At 33.5% G+C, this 13,274-nt stretch overlaps 3 protein-coding genes across 4 annotated transcripts; 2 read left to right on the plus strand and 1 right to left on the minus strand.

Annotated features, from left to right (window-relative positions):
* The first annotated feature begins 1,496 nt into the window (after positions 1–1,496).
* LOC142537357 (uncharacterized) lies at positions 1,497–2,669 on the plus strand. Of its 2 annotated transcripts, XM_075642897.1 has the most exons (4): positions 1,497–1,629; positions 1,734–1,871; positions 1,965–2,040; positions 2,405–2,669. In XM_075642897.1, exons 1-4 carry the CDS (start codon positions 1,546–1,548, stop codon positions 2,410–2,412), a joined length of 306 nt encoding a protein of 101 aa, XP_075499012.1. In that variant the 5' UTR covers positions 1,497–1,545; the 3' UTR covers positions 2,413–2,669. The 2 variants fall into 2 exon arrangements, with proteins under 2 accessions (XP_075499012.1, XP_075499011.1); XM_075642896.1 differs by lacking the exon at positions 2,405–2,669 and having other exon boundaries at positions 1,965–2,287.
* Positions 2,670–8,761: 6,092 nt separating this feature from the next.
* Positions 8,762–10,631, minus strand: LOC142528960 (CBL-interacting serine/threonine-protein kinase 6-like). Its single transcript, XM_075634270.1, has one exon. It carries the CDS (start codon positions 10,339–10,341, stop codon positions 9,052–9,054), a length of 1,290 nt encoding a protein of 429 aa, XP_075490385.1. The 5' UTR covers positions 10,342–10,631; the 3' UTR covers positions 8,762–9,051.
* A 1,523-nt stretch (positions 10,632–12,154) lies between these two features.
* On the plus strand, positions 12,155–13,107 carry LOC142537358 (uncharacterized). The gene is made up of 3 exons (XM_075642898.1): positions 12,155–12,207; positions 12,563–12,591; positions 12,689–13,107. The coding sequence occupies exons 2-3, from the start codon at positions 12,589–12,591 to the stop codon at positions 13,055–13,057; spliced, it is 372 nt and encodes a 123-aa protein (XP_075499013.1). The 5' UTR covers positions 12,155–12,207; positions 12,563–12,588; the 3' UTR covers positions 13,058–13,107.
* Positions 13,108–13,274: the final 167 nt, after the last annotated feature.

Consider the following 13,274-nt stretch of genomic DNA (forward strand, 5'->3'; position numbering starts at 1 on the left):
GGGCCCTTGGTGGGCTTGTCCTCCATTTGGGCTGGGGATGGGCCAAGGGTGTTGGGCCCATCCATGGGTCATCCATGGAGTATCAACCGTCTTACATAAGTTTTTATCGTAAATCTATAATAGGGGAATACGAAAAACACTTAAGTTGGACCTTGTCGAACTTAATCCATATATATTTTCTAGAAAAATCATCAATTTTAAATATATAAATTTTCTTTAGTTGACAAGTAGTGTGAAATAAATGTAATTGGCTGCATCATTTGGAAAGCAACAATTAATGTGCCAAAATTAAAATCAAAGAAGACAACTACGATTGCGGGAAGGAAAAAAGGAAACGTGCGTATATCATGACATCAAAAAATTAAATATATATGTAGGTGTTACTTGCTTGTAAATTTGAAATAATTATTTAAATATGATACCTTTTTTATTTTTGAAATAATGAATTTTTTTTTCTTCATATTTTTATAGTTCAAAAAGATTTTGATAAGTCCATAATTTTATTTATCGATAAGTTAAAAATTAATAAAATATGTTTTTATAATATTGTATATTAAATAAAAATGGAGCATTTTTAATAAATTTAGAGGGGTATTTTTGGTATATTTTAATATTTATAATGACACTTTTCAACCTTAATTTTATAGTATATATAATAGGAGTAGGTCTCTTGTGAGTCGGCCCGTGAGACCGTCTCATACAAATTTTTGTCATATAATAGATAGTATAGCAGTACAGACATACGTATTGTATGGCAAGCGACTCTAAAAATCTTTTTCTAAAACATATTTACAAAAGCACTTGTAGACATCTTACAATATTAAAATCAAATAATACTACATTAAATTAATTATATTTATATAGAACTTATAATTTTAGCAAAATATCCCTCTCAAATTATAAAATTTGGTCTATTTTTATTTAAAAACAATATCATAAAAATATTTTATTCAATATTTTCAAATACCAAAAATTTTGAACTAAAAAAGATGCCACTTTGAAATTATAAAAGCTCTCAATCCATTTTTCAAAAATATTCAAAGTTTTACAATATTTCTTTATCTTTATCTTTATCCAAAGTTTTGAATTTTTATATTACATGATTATATAATTACCACACAAAAAATTATTCTGAAAAATAAAAAGTTAAAAGTAACAAAAAAAAATATTTTACACCAAAGAATTGTACAACGTATACACGCATGTCGTAATAAGAGGAGTTAGTTTAATTTATAGATTAATTTGAATTTTTAACTATATTTTATCAAATATTCACAATCTAATAAATAAATTAATATTACTATTATATGAGATTAAATATGAAAATAGTCTCCTGTGGATTTAATTTATAGATTCATTCGAAATTTTTAAATAAGATTTTTAACACTTAATCCTGTGGATTATGACATAAATTTATTTAGGATCGAAGTTTATAGTGGGCCTAAATGGTTCGACATGATTAATGGGCCTTAAGAATTTCGTCTCCGGCCCATACATATTCACCGTCTTCTGCACATTAACACAACGGGGTGGGCGAGAAGGAAAATGGCGTTGGAAGCGTACGCATCGCAGGCCTCTGATGCAGTTCACACTGATGTTCTTTCGCAAGCTCGGCTAGCTTGCTACAAGGTAATTCTCCCGATTACTCTGTTCCCCCGGTTCAATTTCGTGTTCAATTTTCTATGTGTAGTAAAAGAAATGCTAATTATGGCTGTTTGTTCGACGTACTGAAGGCGCGTGATGCTTTCTATTCTTGCCTAGAGAAAGAAACGAACAAGAAACCTACAGAAATCGCTTCGGTGGGGCTGCTTTACCCAGTTGAATGCAAGAAAACTAGAGAGGAATATGTGAAACAATGCAGACCCACTTGGGTGATGTGTCCGATATACGAAAATTGATGTCTTTCTTCTTCCTTCTTTTGGGTTTATTGTTGGCTTGATTTTCTTGAGGTTTTTTACTTGTAGGTGAAGCATTTCGATAGGCAGTACTGTGCAAAGAAGAGGGTTCAAAGGCTTTTGGATGATAATGATTCGAGGAGAGGTCCGTTGTCGCTTCCACCGCCTTCTACTTTTAAACCCCCTAGTTCTTGTTGATCTCCTCGAATTCTTAGCTTTAACATGGATAAATATTTGGAACTGTTGGTTCTTTGTTAATTTGTTAGGCTAACATAAAACTGTATAGTTGTTCCAATGCAATTTCATTCTCGTTGGAGACCGCGTTGTTGATACATATATCTAGTGAATGATATGATATTGATCTTTGAGTTTTGGAGATGGTCAACCATCAATGATATAGAATTTGTTTGTTTGTTTTTTCGAAAAATAATTTAATTTGAGCGAATGTAGAATAATATTTAGTATTTTTAGGGTGGTTGAAATTCATGGGCTTGAATTGAATTTGGCAGGGGTTTAAGGTTCCGTCCTTTGAGGAAGATACGAGTGAATACTTGTTGGTTATTCTGGTAACTTGATGTGAAAGAACTTGTTTTGAACTTAGACCAAATAAAGTAGTGTTGATTTGCTGAGTTCTTGAGGATTTGCATAAATCCATTGCTCTTCGCAATTCACGCCATGCTCAGTTGAGGGGGTGGTTTGATTTCTTGTATTCACTCATGTTATGTTTTCAATTTGATGTTTGTAGGATTGTGTTATTCGTCACCTTTTTGTGAAGTTGCTCTCTTTTTTTAAAATGTACATGTAGTGGATATGCTTCACATTTTGTTTATATATGGCTAGACTATCCGATCCAGATAGAATTCTACCAACTTGCTGTTTACTTTAGTACAAACTAGCTGATCAGCAAAATTACCCCATTGGTCTGTGAATGGAAAGTTTGAAACCTAACTTCCAAACAGTGATTTTTAAATATATGACCTTCCTGGAATCAAATACATAAGGTAATTTTTTTTAAGGCATTTTCTGGGAAAGTTGATCTCCAAATTTTCCCAGTCTGTGAGAGATTCAAAAAGTTTTTGTAAATCTCTTCTGAAAAATTTTTCTGGCGATTTTGGTTTATCAAATGGAAAAATAACTGGCAGTAGTTGTTAGTGGAACCATTATTTCGGGTTTTACTTGCAGTTCGTTCATATGTAGGCATGCCATAGTGATATCAAAATTGGCCCACGGTACCATTACAATGAAGAGTATGGTCGTATGATTTGTGGTGTTGTTTCTATATTGTCATAGTATGATATGACGAGGATGTTAGGCAGGAGCGGAATTTTAGATTTCTTGTATATAGTTGTGACAAACTAGCAAGCGAGAATATGTGTGATTCGTTGTTATCTGAACCCTCTATTTATTAACACCACACCATGTCGTAGTTCAAGTTGTAAAGTTTTGCGAATGAAGAAGACCGGTGATAAGAGAGTTTCTCGAATAATAGATCCAATCTTGCTTGACTTTGAACTAGTCTGAGCTCAATGTGGCCTCGGGAGTTTAACATTTTTATGAAAGTAAATTGTCTTGTTGATTCTTTTTCCAAGATGATATGTTAGATATCATGTTGCATAGGGGTGTCAAAATGCGACACGACCCGTCAATCTGACACGACCCAACACGAAAAAAATCAGGTTCGGGTTGGGGTTTTTTGGGTTCGGGTTGGGTTGATTCGGGTTAGTGCCACGTTAGGCGGGTTTCGGGTTGGGTAGCGGGTTGACCCGCGAACTTTTTTTTAAAAAAATATTACCTATATTTTTATATATTGTATACTTGAACAAAATTTATTGTATATTTATATGATAAATTTTCATCATTTAATATTTATTTTGCATATTTTTTTTAACAATTTTTTATTTGATTTAGTAAATATACTTTTAATTTTATACGATTAAATTTTCAAATTTAAATCGAAAATTTTGTTATTATGTGTTTAAATTAAAATATTATTATTATTTTTTATTTTTGTGAATTAAAAATTAATGAAAAAATAAATAAAATTCGGGTTAGGCGTGTTAGACGGGTTGCGTCGGGTTATACGGGTTCGTGTTCGGGTTGGGGGTTTTCGGGTTCGAGTTGGGTTCGGGTTGAAAAAAAATAAAAAAAATTTCGCGGGTTGAGCCGAAACCCGACCCAACCCACCCGATTGACACCCCTAATATTGCAGTACTCTGTAAAATAACCTATTATTGAAAACATATTACGTTTCTCGTGATTTGATTATCCTTTCTGTTTCTTTTGCTCCAATGCCAAATGTCGTATTTTCGTGGTATTTTAAATCATGGTAAAAACTTGTGTGAGACGGTCTCACGAATCGTATTTTATGAGACGGGTCTCTTATTTGGGTCATCCATGAAAAAGTATTATTTTTCTTGCGAAGAGTATTATTTTTTATTATAAATATCGGCAGAGCTGACTCGTCTCACATATAAAGATTCGTGATACCGTCTCACAAGAGACTTACTCTTGAATCATTGTAATAGGTTCAAATTTAGTTCAACGTGAAGACATTACAATTCCAAATCCTCTAACATAGTTGTCTTTCTTCTATCAAATTTGCGGTATAGTGTCAAATTATATGTTGCCTGACTTATTGTTATTCCTGTTTCAAATATTAGCACGAACATAAACTACGTCAACACCAATGGGTTAGACCTGTCAGATCCGTCATCAAAATTATGTTTAAACTACATTTTGACATATTTAATTTTTTTAGTAATACAATCATAACAAAAAAATAAGTAAAGTAATTCAAATTCAGGCTGTTGTTACAAAATTAACTCAATCTAGTTCATAATCAAAACAATCTTCATGAAGTTCTTTCTCATCACCAAATATTGTAGTACATATTGATATATTTTTTTACACTTAGTCTTTATCTATAACTATAAACAAAAAAAATTTGTTAATGATACTGTTTGGTATATTACTTTTAAAGTATAATTAAAAAATATTTCTCATTTGCATAGCTTGAGACTTTTTGCAAATTTAAAAGGATATATATGGGTAGGTCTCTTGTGAGACAATCTCACGAATCTTTATCTGTGAGACGGGTCAACCCTATCGATATTCACAATAAAAAGTAATGCTCTTATCATAAAAAGTAATACTTTTCATGGATTACCCAAATAAGAGATCTGTATCATAAAATACGACCCGTGAGATCGTCTCACACAAGTTTTTGCTCTTATATATATATATATAATCAAGTAACGGGTCTTATAAGATCCTACCCATATTTTTACCCATGTCATACTCGGTAGATATGTAATTGTATGTTGATCCAAAATTGAATTTGTGTACCTTACCCAAGACCCATTTTTGCGTTCTTGGTCTAGTACAAGTTTGATCCTGATTTATTGTCATCCTCACTTCAAAATAATGTTGTATATACAATCTTTTATGATTATTTTATTAATTAGTTAAATGAGAGGATAAACCCTTTTTTGTGATTAAAATTTTGAGTATGAATTTCACTGTCACATCGAGCCCAGGTCCGCGCCCGTGTCACTGCACAATGGACCTCTATAGCAATTACTTTGTATTCGTCCTCGCTTTTACGAAAATGATTAACCCAGGTTGCTACAGAAGTCCATTGTAAGCCTATTATAAACTCATTTTAAATCTTTTAATTTTTAATATCTGGGACAAGGGGTATCACAATCACCTCTTTTTCAGAATGCGACGTCCTAGTCGCAGCCTGACCTCTCGATCAACCAGCGCCGAGAATCTAAAGGTGGCTCCTACATGTTCAAGAGGTGGTTCCGTCATGTAGCATTTTGCCCCGCAGGTTCAAGAGGTGGCTCCCATGTACGTAGCATTTTCCCTTGCATAACACTTATTTCACGGTGTTCATTGCTGGTGACCGGCTCTGATACCATTCCGTCACGCCCAGAGCCCGCGTCCGCGCCTGCGTGACTGCACAATGGGTCCATATAGCAACTATTTCATATTCGTCATCGTTTTTACGAAAATGATTAACTCAAGTTGCTATAGAAGTTCATTATAAGTCATTTATAAACTCATTTTAAATTTTTTAATTTTTAAGATGAGAAACAAAGGATATCACATTAAACATGAGGGCTTGGAAAAAAAAAAATGTCGTCCCCACACATTGTATTGTCAGTTGGAATAAATGTATGAAATTTCGATTATGGCAAATGAGACCTATTTTATAACAACTATGAGAGTAAAAAGCATATGCATCGTCCCTTCACAAAGCGCCACAATATTAAATGAATTTTCTTATTAAATTATATATTGTTACAACTAAACCTACTTTCTATTTTAACGATATATATACGACTTGAATCAATATGCATCGTCCATTGCCACAATTTGCAACTTAAATAGTTCACAAATACCATCATGTTAAGTATATATTTTGTTATGTGTCCATCAACTGTGTCAATTTCTGTGTCCAGTAATGAGATGACACTCATCAATTGGATATGATTAAACATATCAAAAAAAAATTTTATCCAATAGATGAGTGTCACTTCATTGATGGATATAAAAGTTGGCACAACGGATAAGTAACATAAAAAAAACTATATATGTATTTATATATATATATATATATACACACACACACACAATATTTGTTTATATAAACACTATACATATAAACGATTATCAATATGTTACAGATAATAGACAAACGATGATACTTTATTGTTATTCTTGCTTTTGATTTCAGATGTTAAAAGATGAAATGAGAACAAACATTATTTCGACACTCTTGATGTTGCGATTCTCTAGGTCTCTTGTGAGATGGAAATCTGTGAGAAAGGTCGAATCGATTTATACTTCGAGCAAAAAATGATATTTTTGATATAAAAATTAATATTTTTCATTGATATGGATAATGTGAGATATATATCTTACAAAATTGATATTTGAGATGGTCTATTAGAAATTTTTGTATACTTTTTCGGAGTACAATACATATGAGAGAACTTGATTTTCTATAGTATGAGAAGAAAAATAATAAAGAAGTAGAGTCAACAAAATCGAGGATGCCGGCAGGAAGATGATAGTTTGTAGAAAATAATAATATCTAAATTCAACAATCCTAAAAAAAATATTATCTCTCACATAAATAATTGCTATATACATACATACAAGCATGGAACAATATATATGTGTGTGTGAGATTGTGTGTGTATGTACGTACCCATGACACTGAATGTATGGCTTGGTAGCTATTGTTAATATTGGTAATGCTCTCATCTACCTAACATATATACGATGAAAGATGAAATATGGTAATTCATCCATATATCATGATTGAATAAGAAATCATAATTTATCAACTCAACACATTTCATGAGATATTTGAGCTTTTATAGTTCTAGCTACGATGGAAGCATCGACAATCGAATCGTATCCGAGGTTAATGTTTCTTATCATGTCATTCCGATTCAACTACAAAAAAAAAAAAAAAAAAAAAAAATTACACTCAATAAGGAGGTATTGAAAAAACTTGTAGCTCTATAGTCTATATCCAAAAAATAAAAAACTAACTTGTAGCTCCACTCAAGAAACCTTCTACTAATCTTTTTAATATTCGCTAATAATATTTTTTATTATTAAGTATATGCTGATGCTTATATAAGAAAACAGTTGATTTACATCAAATATAAATATGACAAAAATTTATGTGAGACGGACCTCCAATCTGATCTGATTTATGATAAATATTATTTTATGTTAAAAATATTATTTTTCAATTTAAATATGTATCGAGTTGACACAAGAAACCTACTAAATAAATGGAAAATATTATGCATTTATTAAACAAAATGAGTTTAATAATTTCCATCTCAATTACAATAATTGAGAATTGTAATAAAAAATCTTAAATTTAGAATGAAATATGTTAAACAATTCTCCAAAAAAAAAAAAAAAAAAAACTCTGTAAGAAATCATCATATTTTCCCATTAGTAGCAGCAAGAAACCCGGGTCCCTATCCTGTTGTTTCTTATCATTCACGGAGTCTAAAAAGAAAACGACCCCTTATCTCTCTACCAATAGTCGTCGACATTTAAACCATTGAAAGGAGATGCACAGTTTTCACCGAGTGAAATTACGTGTAACCACACGCATTAACTCTACTTGATGGTTTATGGAACTGGTGTCATCTCACGTCTGTCTTTTGCATAACGTAGGATTTAAGGTTGTGTCATTTATTAACGACGAAGACCACAAAAACGACAAAACCAATCATGTTACCAGGAAAATTCCTTGAAACTCTCAGATGAATTAATCGTCAAACTCAGATGTTACGACTCAGAATAGCTTCACTAGTTTATCTATTTTCTATACCATGCAAATGCTCTCTCGTTCAAAACCTTTATTCGAAAACTTTTGGATTATAGTTTTACTTCATTGTATAAAAAAAATTATGTAAGAACATGATTACGGAGTGCTCAGCTACCTAGTAGACTCGGTTTCGTTCATGTTATCTACATTGATAATGTTCTTATCCACTCAATACACGATACGTGTGCTGAGTGGAAAAATCATTGTTACTCATTCAACCATGATATATAGATCAGTGAATGTGATTCATCCCTCAACAAACTTGTCATGTGCGCTATCTATATGAGTTGCGCGTATATCAAGATTTATGGATAAGTGAATTACACGTATTCACGTGCTATGTAGACGAGGACATTACGTATATGAATAGCATCTACCAATATGTATGGATAAGTGACTATGATTCATCACTAAACACATATATCATGTGCAAATAGATGAGAGTATTACTATCCATATGAGTAGCATCTACCAAACGGAGAGGCTCTATATACCAAAGTACTAAAAGAGAGATTGAGATTACTAATTGGGAGAATTTTGCAAATGCACATCAAGTTGTAACGATAGGGTTACATAATTTGTCACACTTTCTAACATGCTCAGCAAGTTCTAGAAAATTACAAGAATGATTCCAAAAGGGAACTCATATTTATGTAGCAATGATAAAGGCATGAACTTGTGAATCAGAATATCCGAATCACAATTAGAGAAGGTAACCAAAATATATTGCACCAACAAATTCACTGAAATTCTGAAACATAACATAATAAAATTCATCAAAGCCCAACTTTAAGTAAGGGTCGAATTGCCTGATGTCCAAGCAATGTCTTTCAGCGCCGGTCTCAGCTCTTTACTGCAGAATTGATTGTATTCAAGAGTGTCGCCACTTGATTTTTTCACCTCCACCACCAGAAAAGACGGCGCCATGGCGAAGAAGTCAGCATCTATTCCAAGTTTCCCTTTTCTCCCGCATTCTAAACCCTGCAATCTAACAAAAGAATCGCTCTTTTTGATACTGAAATTCTTCATCTTGGCCACCTCCTCAAGCTTCGAAATCACACTGCTGGCAGGTTTTGCTGTGGCGAATCTCAATTCTTCTTTTTCGACCTTTTTCTTCTCCTCGAAGACGGGCGAAAGATCGAATCCCTCGGATAAGGAAATGATGTGGAAAGCATTCAAAGTCTCTGCTTCTTTCCCCATTCCAACATTTGCCTCATCTTCTGCTGTGAGTTCTTGCTCTTCTTTGGTACTCAATCGCTGGAAATTTGATTTTTTGAACCAAGAAGAGTCCATGATCTTCGCTATGGTTATCCTCGTACTGGGATTGGGATCCAGAATTTTCGTAATAAATTTGCGGGATTCTGGCGAAAACCAAGGTGAGCATTTGAAATCTCCCCTGTAAATCTTCCTGTACATGGCAATGATATTGTCATTCTGGAAAGGCAAATAACCAGCCAATAACGCAAATAGAATGACGCCACAGGACCAAATATCGGCCTTCGCACCGTCGTACCCTTTCTTACCAATCACCTCAGGAGAAACATACGCAGGTGTGCCGCAAGTTGTGTGCAGCAATCCGTCCTGTCTGAGGTGGTCAGAAAACGCGCTGAGTCCGAAATCCGTGACCTTAAGATTCCCCACTTCATCTAGCAACAGATTCTCGGGCTTCAGATCACGGTGATACACGCCGCGGCTATGGCAGAAATCTACAGCGGAAATCAACTGCTGGAAGTAGTTCCGAGCCACCTCTTCACGAAGTTTTCCCTTTGAGATCTTCTCGAACAATTCACCTCCACGAACCAATTCCATGACGAAGTAAATCTTGGTCTTACTTGACATCACTTCGTGAAGCTCGACTATGTTCGGATGCTTCATCATTTTCATTACAGAGATCTCACGCTTCACTTGCTCCATCATCCCAACTCGAACCACCTTCTCTTTACCCACGATTTTGATGGCTAGGCTCTTCCCGGTCTTTATATTCCGCGCGTTGTACACCTTCGCGAAAGTGCCGTGGCCCAAGAGCCGCCCCAGCTCATACTTTCCATGCAGCACCCCGCATTTTTCTTCAGATCCCATGGGTAAGCTCGATCCCTAAAATTGAACTTTTTTAGCAAAATATTACGTAAAAACTATTATAAACAGACGCAAGGCTTAGCGGCTGAGGTTAACGCGGTGGTGCTGGAGGATTCAACCGTCTTCCACGTGCTTCCGGTGGCAAGTACGGCCGCTAACGAGCGCTTTCTTGGCCTTTCCGCCGTTCAGTTGGAGGTTAGTAACCGGAGATCTTCTCATCTCTTCCCATTCCCTACACAGATTAACTGAAGAAATCTCAGGCCTTTTTTTTGTAGTCCGCGATCTCCTTGTTTCGCAGCGGAAGAAGGAATATATATATAAAACGTTTCGAGGGTTATTATTCAATGTAATCGACGGCTGAGAATGTAGGTGTCGATACACCTGTCGAAATCTGAAGGCGAGATGTGACTTGAGGACTTTTAATTTTGAAATTTTGTTAACTAATAAGTTACATTATCACGGATTTGTCGAGTTAACGAGATTGTATCTACCTGACATTAACTTCATTTCAACGGTTAAGATCTTATCACACATACAATTTAAAAAAAAATAGATCTTATATATGCATGGAAAAATCTTGATCATCCATTCTATCATTGGAACAATATCCACATGGATAAGATGAAATAAACCGATTTGTTGATATCGTACGAGTAGTTTTGTTAACACAAGAATGGGACCATCAATTTAATTCAAATATATTTTTATTATTTAAAAAAATATAATTATATATTTCAAATTCACTTCTTACATATTTATCTAATATTTTATCTTAATAATAATAAATTTCAAATTCATCGATAACAATATCATTTGAAATTCATTATATTTTTATTATTAATATATAAATAAATAAATTAAGATTTAAAATATAATATAATATTTCATTTTATATTAAACAATTTTTTATACCCTACTATCTGATTATTTAAATACATTTGTGTACGTGATCAGAAACTTTGAAAATTTTATAATGAATTTAAAGTTCCAATTATTGGTTTATATGCTTCCCTTTATGGTTCTATGGCAAGTTTTTTTTTTTTTTATTTATTTACTTCAATTGAAATTTAATTGTAAAGTCTTTTTAAAATCATGGTTCCAAATTTTGCTACAATTTGAACCAAGAAAATCGTGTTTGAAGTTAATCCAAACTCGAGATAATAGTAATTAACTTAATGCTTGAATACGTAATTAAGAACTCAGTTGGATTCGTTTACGTCCCAATATATGAACGTGGGTAGAGGTTTTTTTCCCAATTGGAATAGCTTTGCTTGAAATGGTAAATTGGTTGCCGTACTCGATTATTGCTTCCATCGATCACATGATGGACGAGTATTTGATTGTGCGATTCTTTTTAAATGGAAATTAATTAATAAATGAATTTCAGGTTAGGCACCAATTATTATTCCACCTTGGTTAAAGCGGTCGGAAATTTGAATCAAATTTAGATTTTGAATAACAATTATGTCTCATGAATATGAGAGTGTCTTTTGTCTATCCACATTCTTGAGTTTGTTGTGGCTCGTTAGTGTGGAAGTGTCTTTTGACTTTCCACATTCATGAGTTAATTGAAGACTTTTGGCTCTTCATATTCTGGCTAAATTCTCGGTTCAGTCCCAATTGTTTGGGGTAGTTCCCGATGTAGTCCTAAACGAATTTAATGTGCCGATTTAGTCCCAGAAGTTGCCAAAGTTGTCCCAATCCTATTTCTCCGTTAGTTTACTGTCAAACTAAACAGAGTAGAGTGATTTGTAAATCAAATTGAAAATTGGAAAAATCCCCAAAAAACCCATACCCTCTACACGCTCTAAAAATCCCCAACCTCATCCATTTCTCCATCGCTCTCTGTCATCAAGTTAGCCACGCAAGGTATGTTCGCAATTTCTCATGGAAACAATTTCTTTATTTTCACGTCAATTCGAAGTTTTGTGAAACCAGTGATAGAGTTATTTGCTTGAATGTAAGTTGAATGGAATTACCGTAATTCTTGAAATTTTGATATCGTGAATTCTTAGAAATATAATAGCATCTGTATTAGCTTGAAATTGGGCTATATATTTTTTTTCGTTGATGATGGTCAATTCCATTTTATGATGGGCAATTCCAGTTTACATTAGTTGGTCAAATATTTCATTTCTTTTGAAAGGCTTTTGAAAGTGTTTTTGTTAAATATTTCACGGAATTATCATTTTTTGTAAGCTAATTGTTTGTTGTTTATTAGCAGCCGAAAGTAACATATGTGAGATCAAAATGGTGAGCTTAATTTTTTTAAAATTTTTTTGTGAAATTATATTGTGTTGTCTGCTTGTGTGAAATACTGAATTGTTTTTATAGTTTTGTTGTGATATAGGGTAAAACATATGTAGTTTTTATTGGACGAAAACCCGGAGTATATGAGACTTGGGAAGAGGCACAAAAGCAAGTCAATAAATTTAGCGGCGCATCCCACAGGTCATTCTTGAGTAGGGAGGGGGCTATAAAAGCTTTTGATTCTTATATGGACAAGCAAGCTCTAGTGCAAGATTCTTCCTCTACCAACACTGTCGAAGAAACGTCGAACACAACTTCTAGCGCAAATTCAAATGCAAGTGCAAGTACAAAACCCACTCAAGCTGGAAAACTAGATAAATTGAACGAGGCGCTATCAAATTTAGTGAAGATAACGGAGGAGATAAAACAACAAATCGAATCTCTAAAGATTAGTGGTGATGACAACTAATGGATTATGTTGAGCATGTTGTAGTATCTTGTAACCTTTTAATGGATTGTATCGAGTTCATAATATTATTTTGTAAACTTTTAATGGAATGTATTGAGATTAAGTCTGGTCCCAATGTTTTCAAAAGTTTATTTTTTTAACAGTTGAGGTGCTAGACTTTATCCCATTTGAACGGTGACACCACTGATTGAGGAGAATCCATGTGTATGATCCAAAA

Source organism: Primulina tabacum, chromosome 2, assembly GCF_025594145.1.
Source record: "Primulina tabacum isolate GXHZ01 chromosome 2, ASM2559414v2, whole genome shotgun sequence".
Lineage (NCBI taxonomy): Eukaryota > Viridiplantae > Streptophyta > Magnoliopsida > Lamiales > Gesneriaceae > Primulina > Primulina tabacum.

Excerpts from the sequence above, each read along its gene's own strand:
- LOC142528960 (XM_075634270.1), bottom strand. The coding sequence starts at position 10,341 with ATGGGATCTGAAGAAAAATGCGGGGTGCTGCATGGAAAGTATGAGCTG.
- LOC142537357 (XM_075642896.1), top strand. The coding sequence starts at position 1,546 with ATGGCGTTGGAAGCGTACGCATCGCAGGCCTCTGATGCAGTTCACACT. Across the intron at positions 1,630-1,733 it reads CTCGGCTAGCTTGCTACAAG|GCGCGTGATGCTTTCTATTC; the intron begins GTAATTCTCCCG and ends GACGTACTGAAG. Across the intron at positions 1,872-1,964 it reads AACAATGCAGACCCACTTGG|GTGAAGCATTTCGATAGGCA; the intron begins GTGATGTGTCCG and ends TTTTACTTGTAG.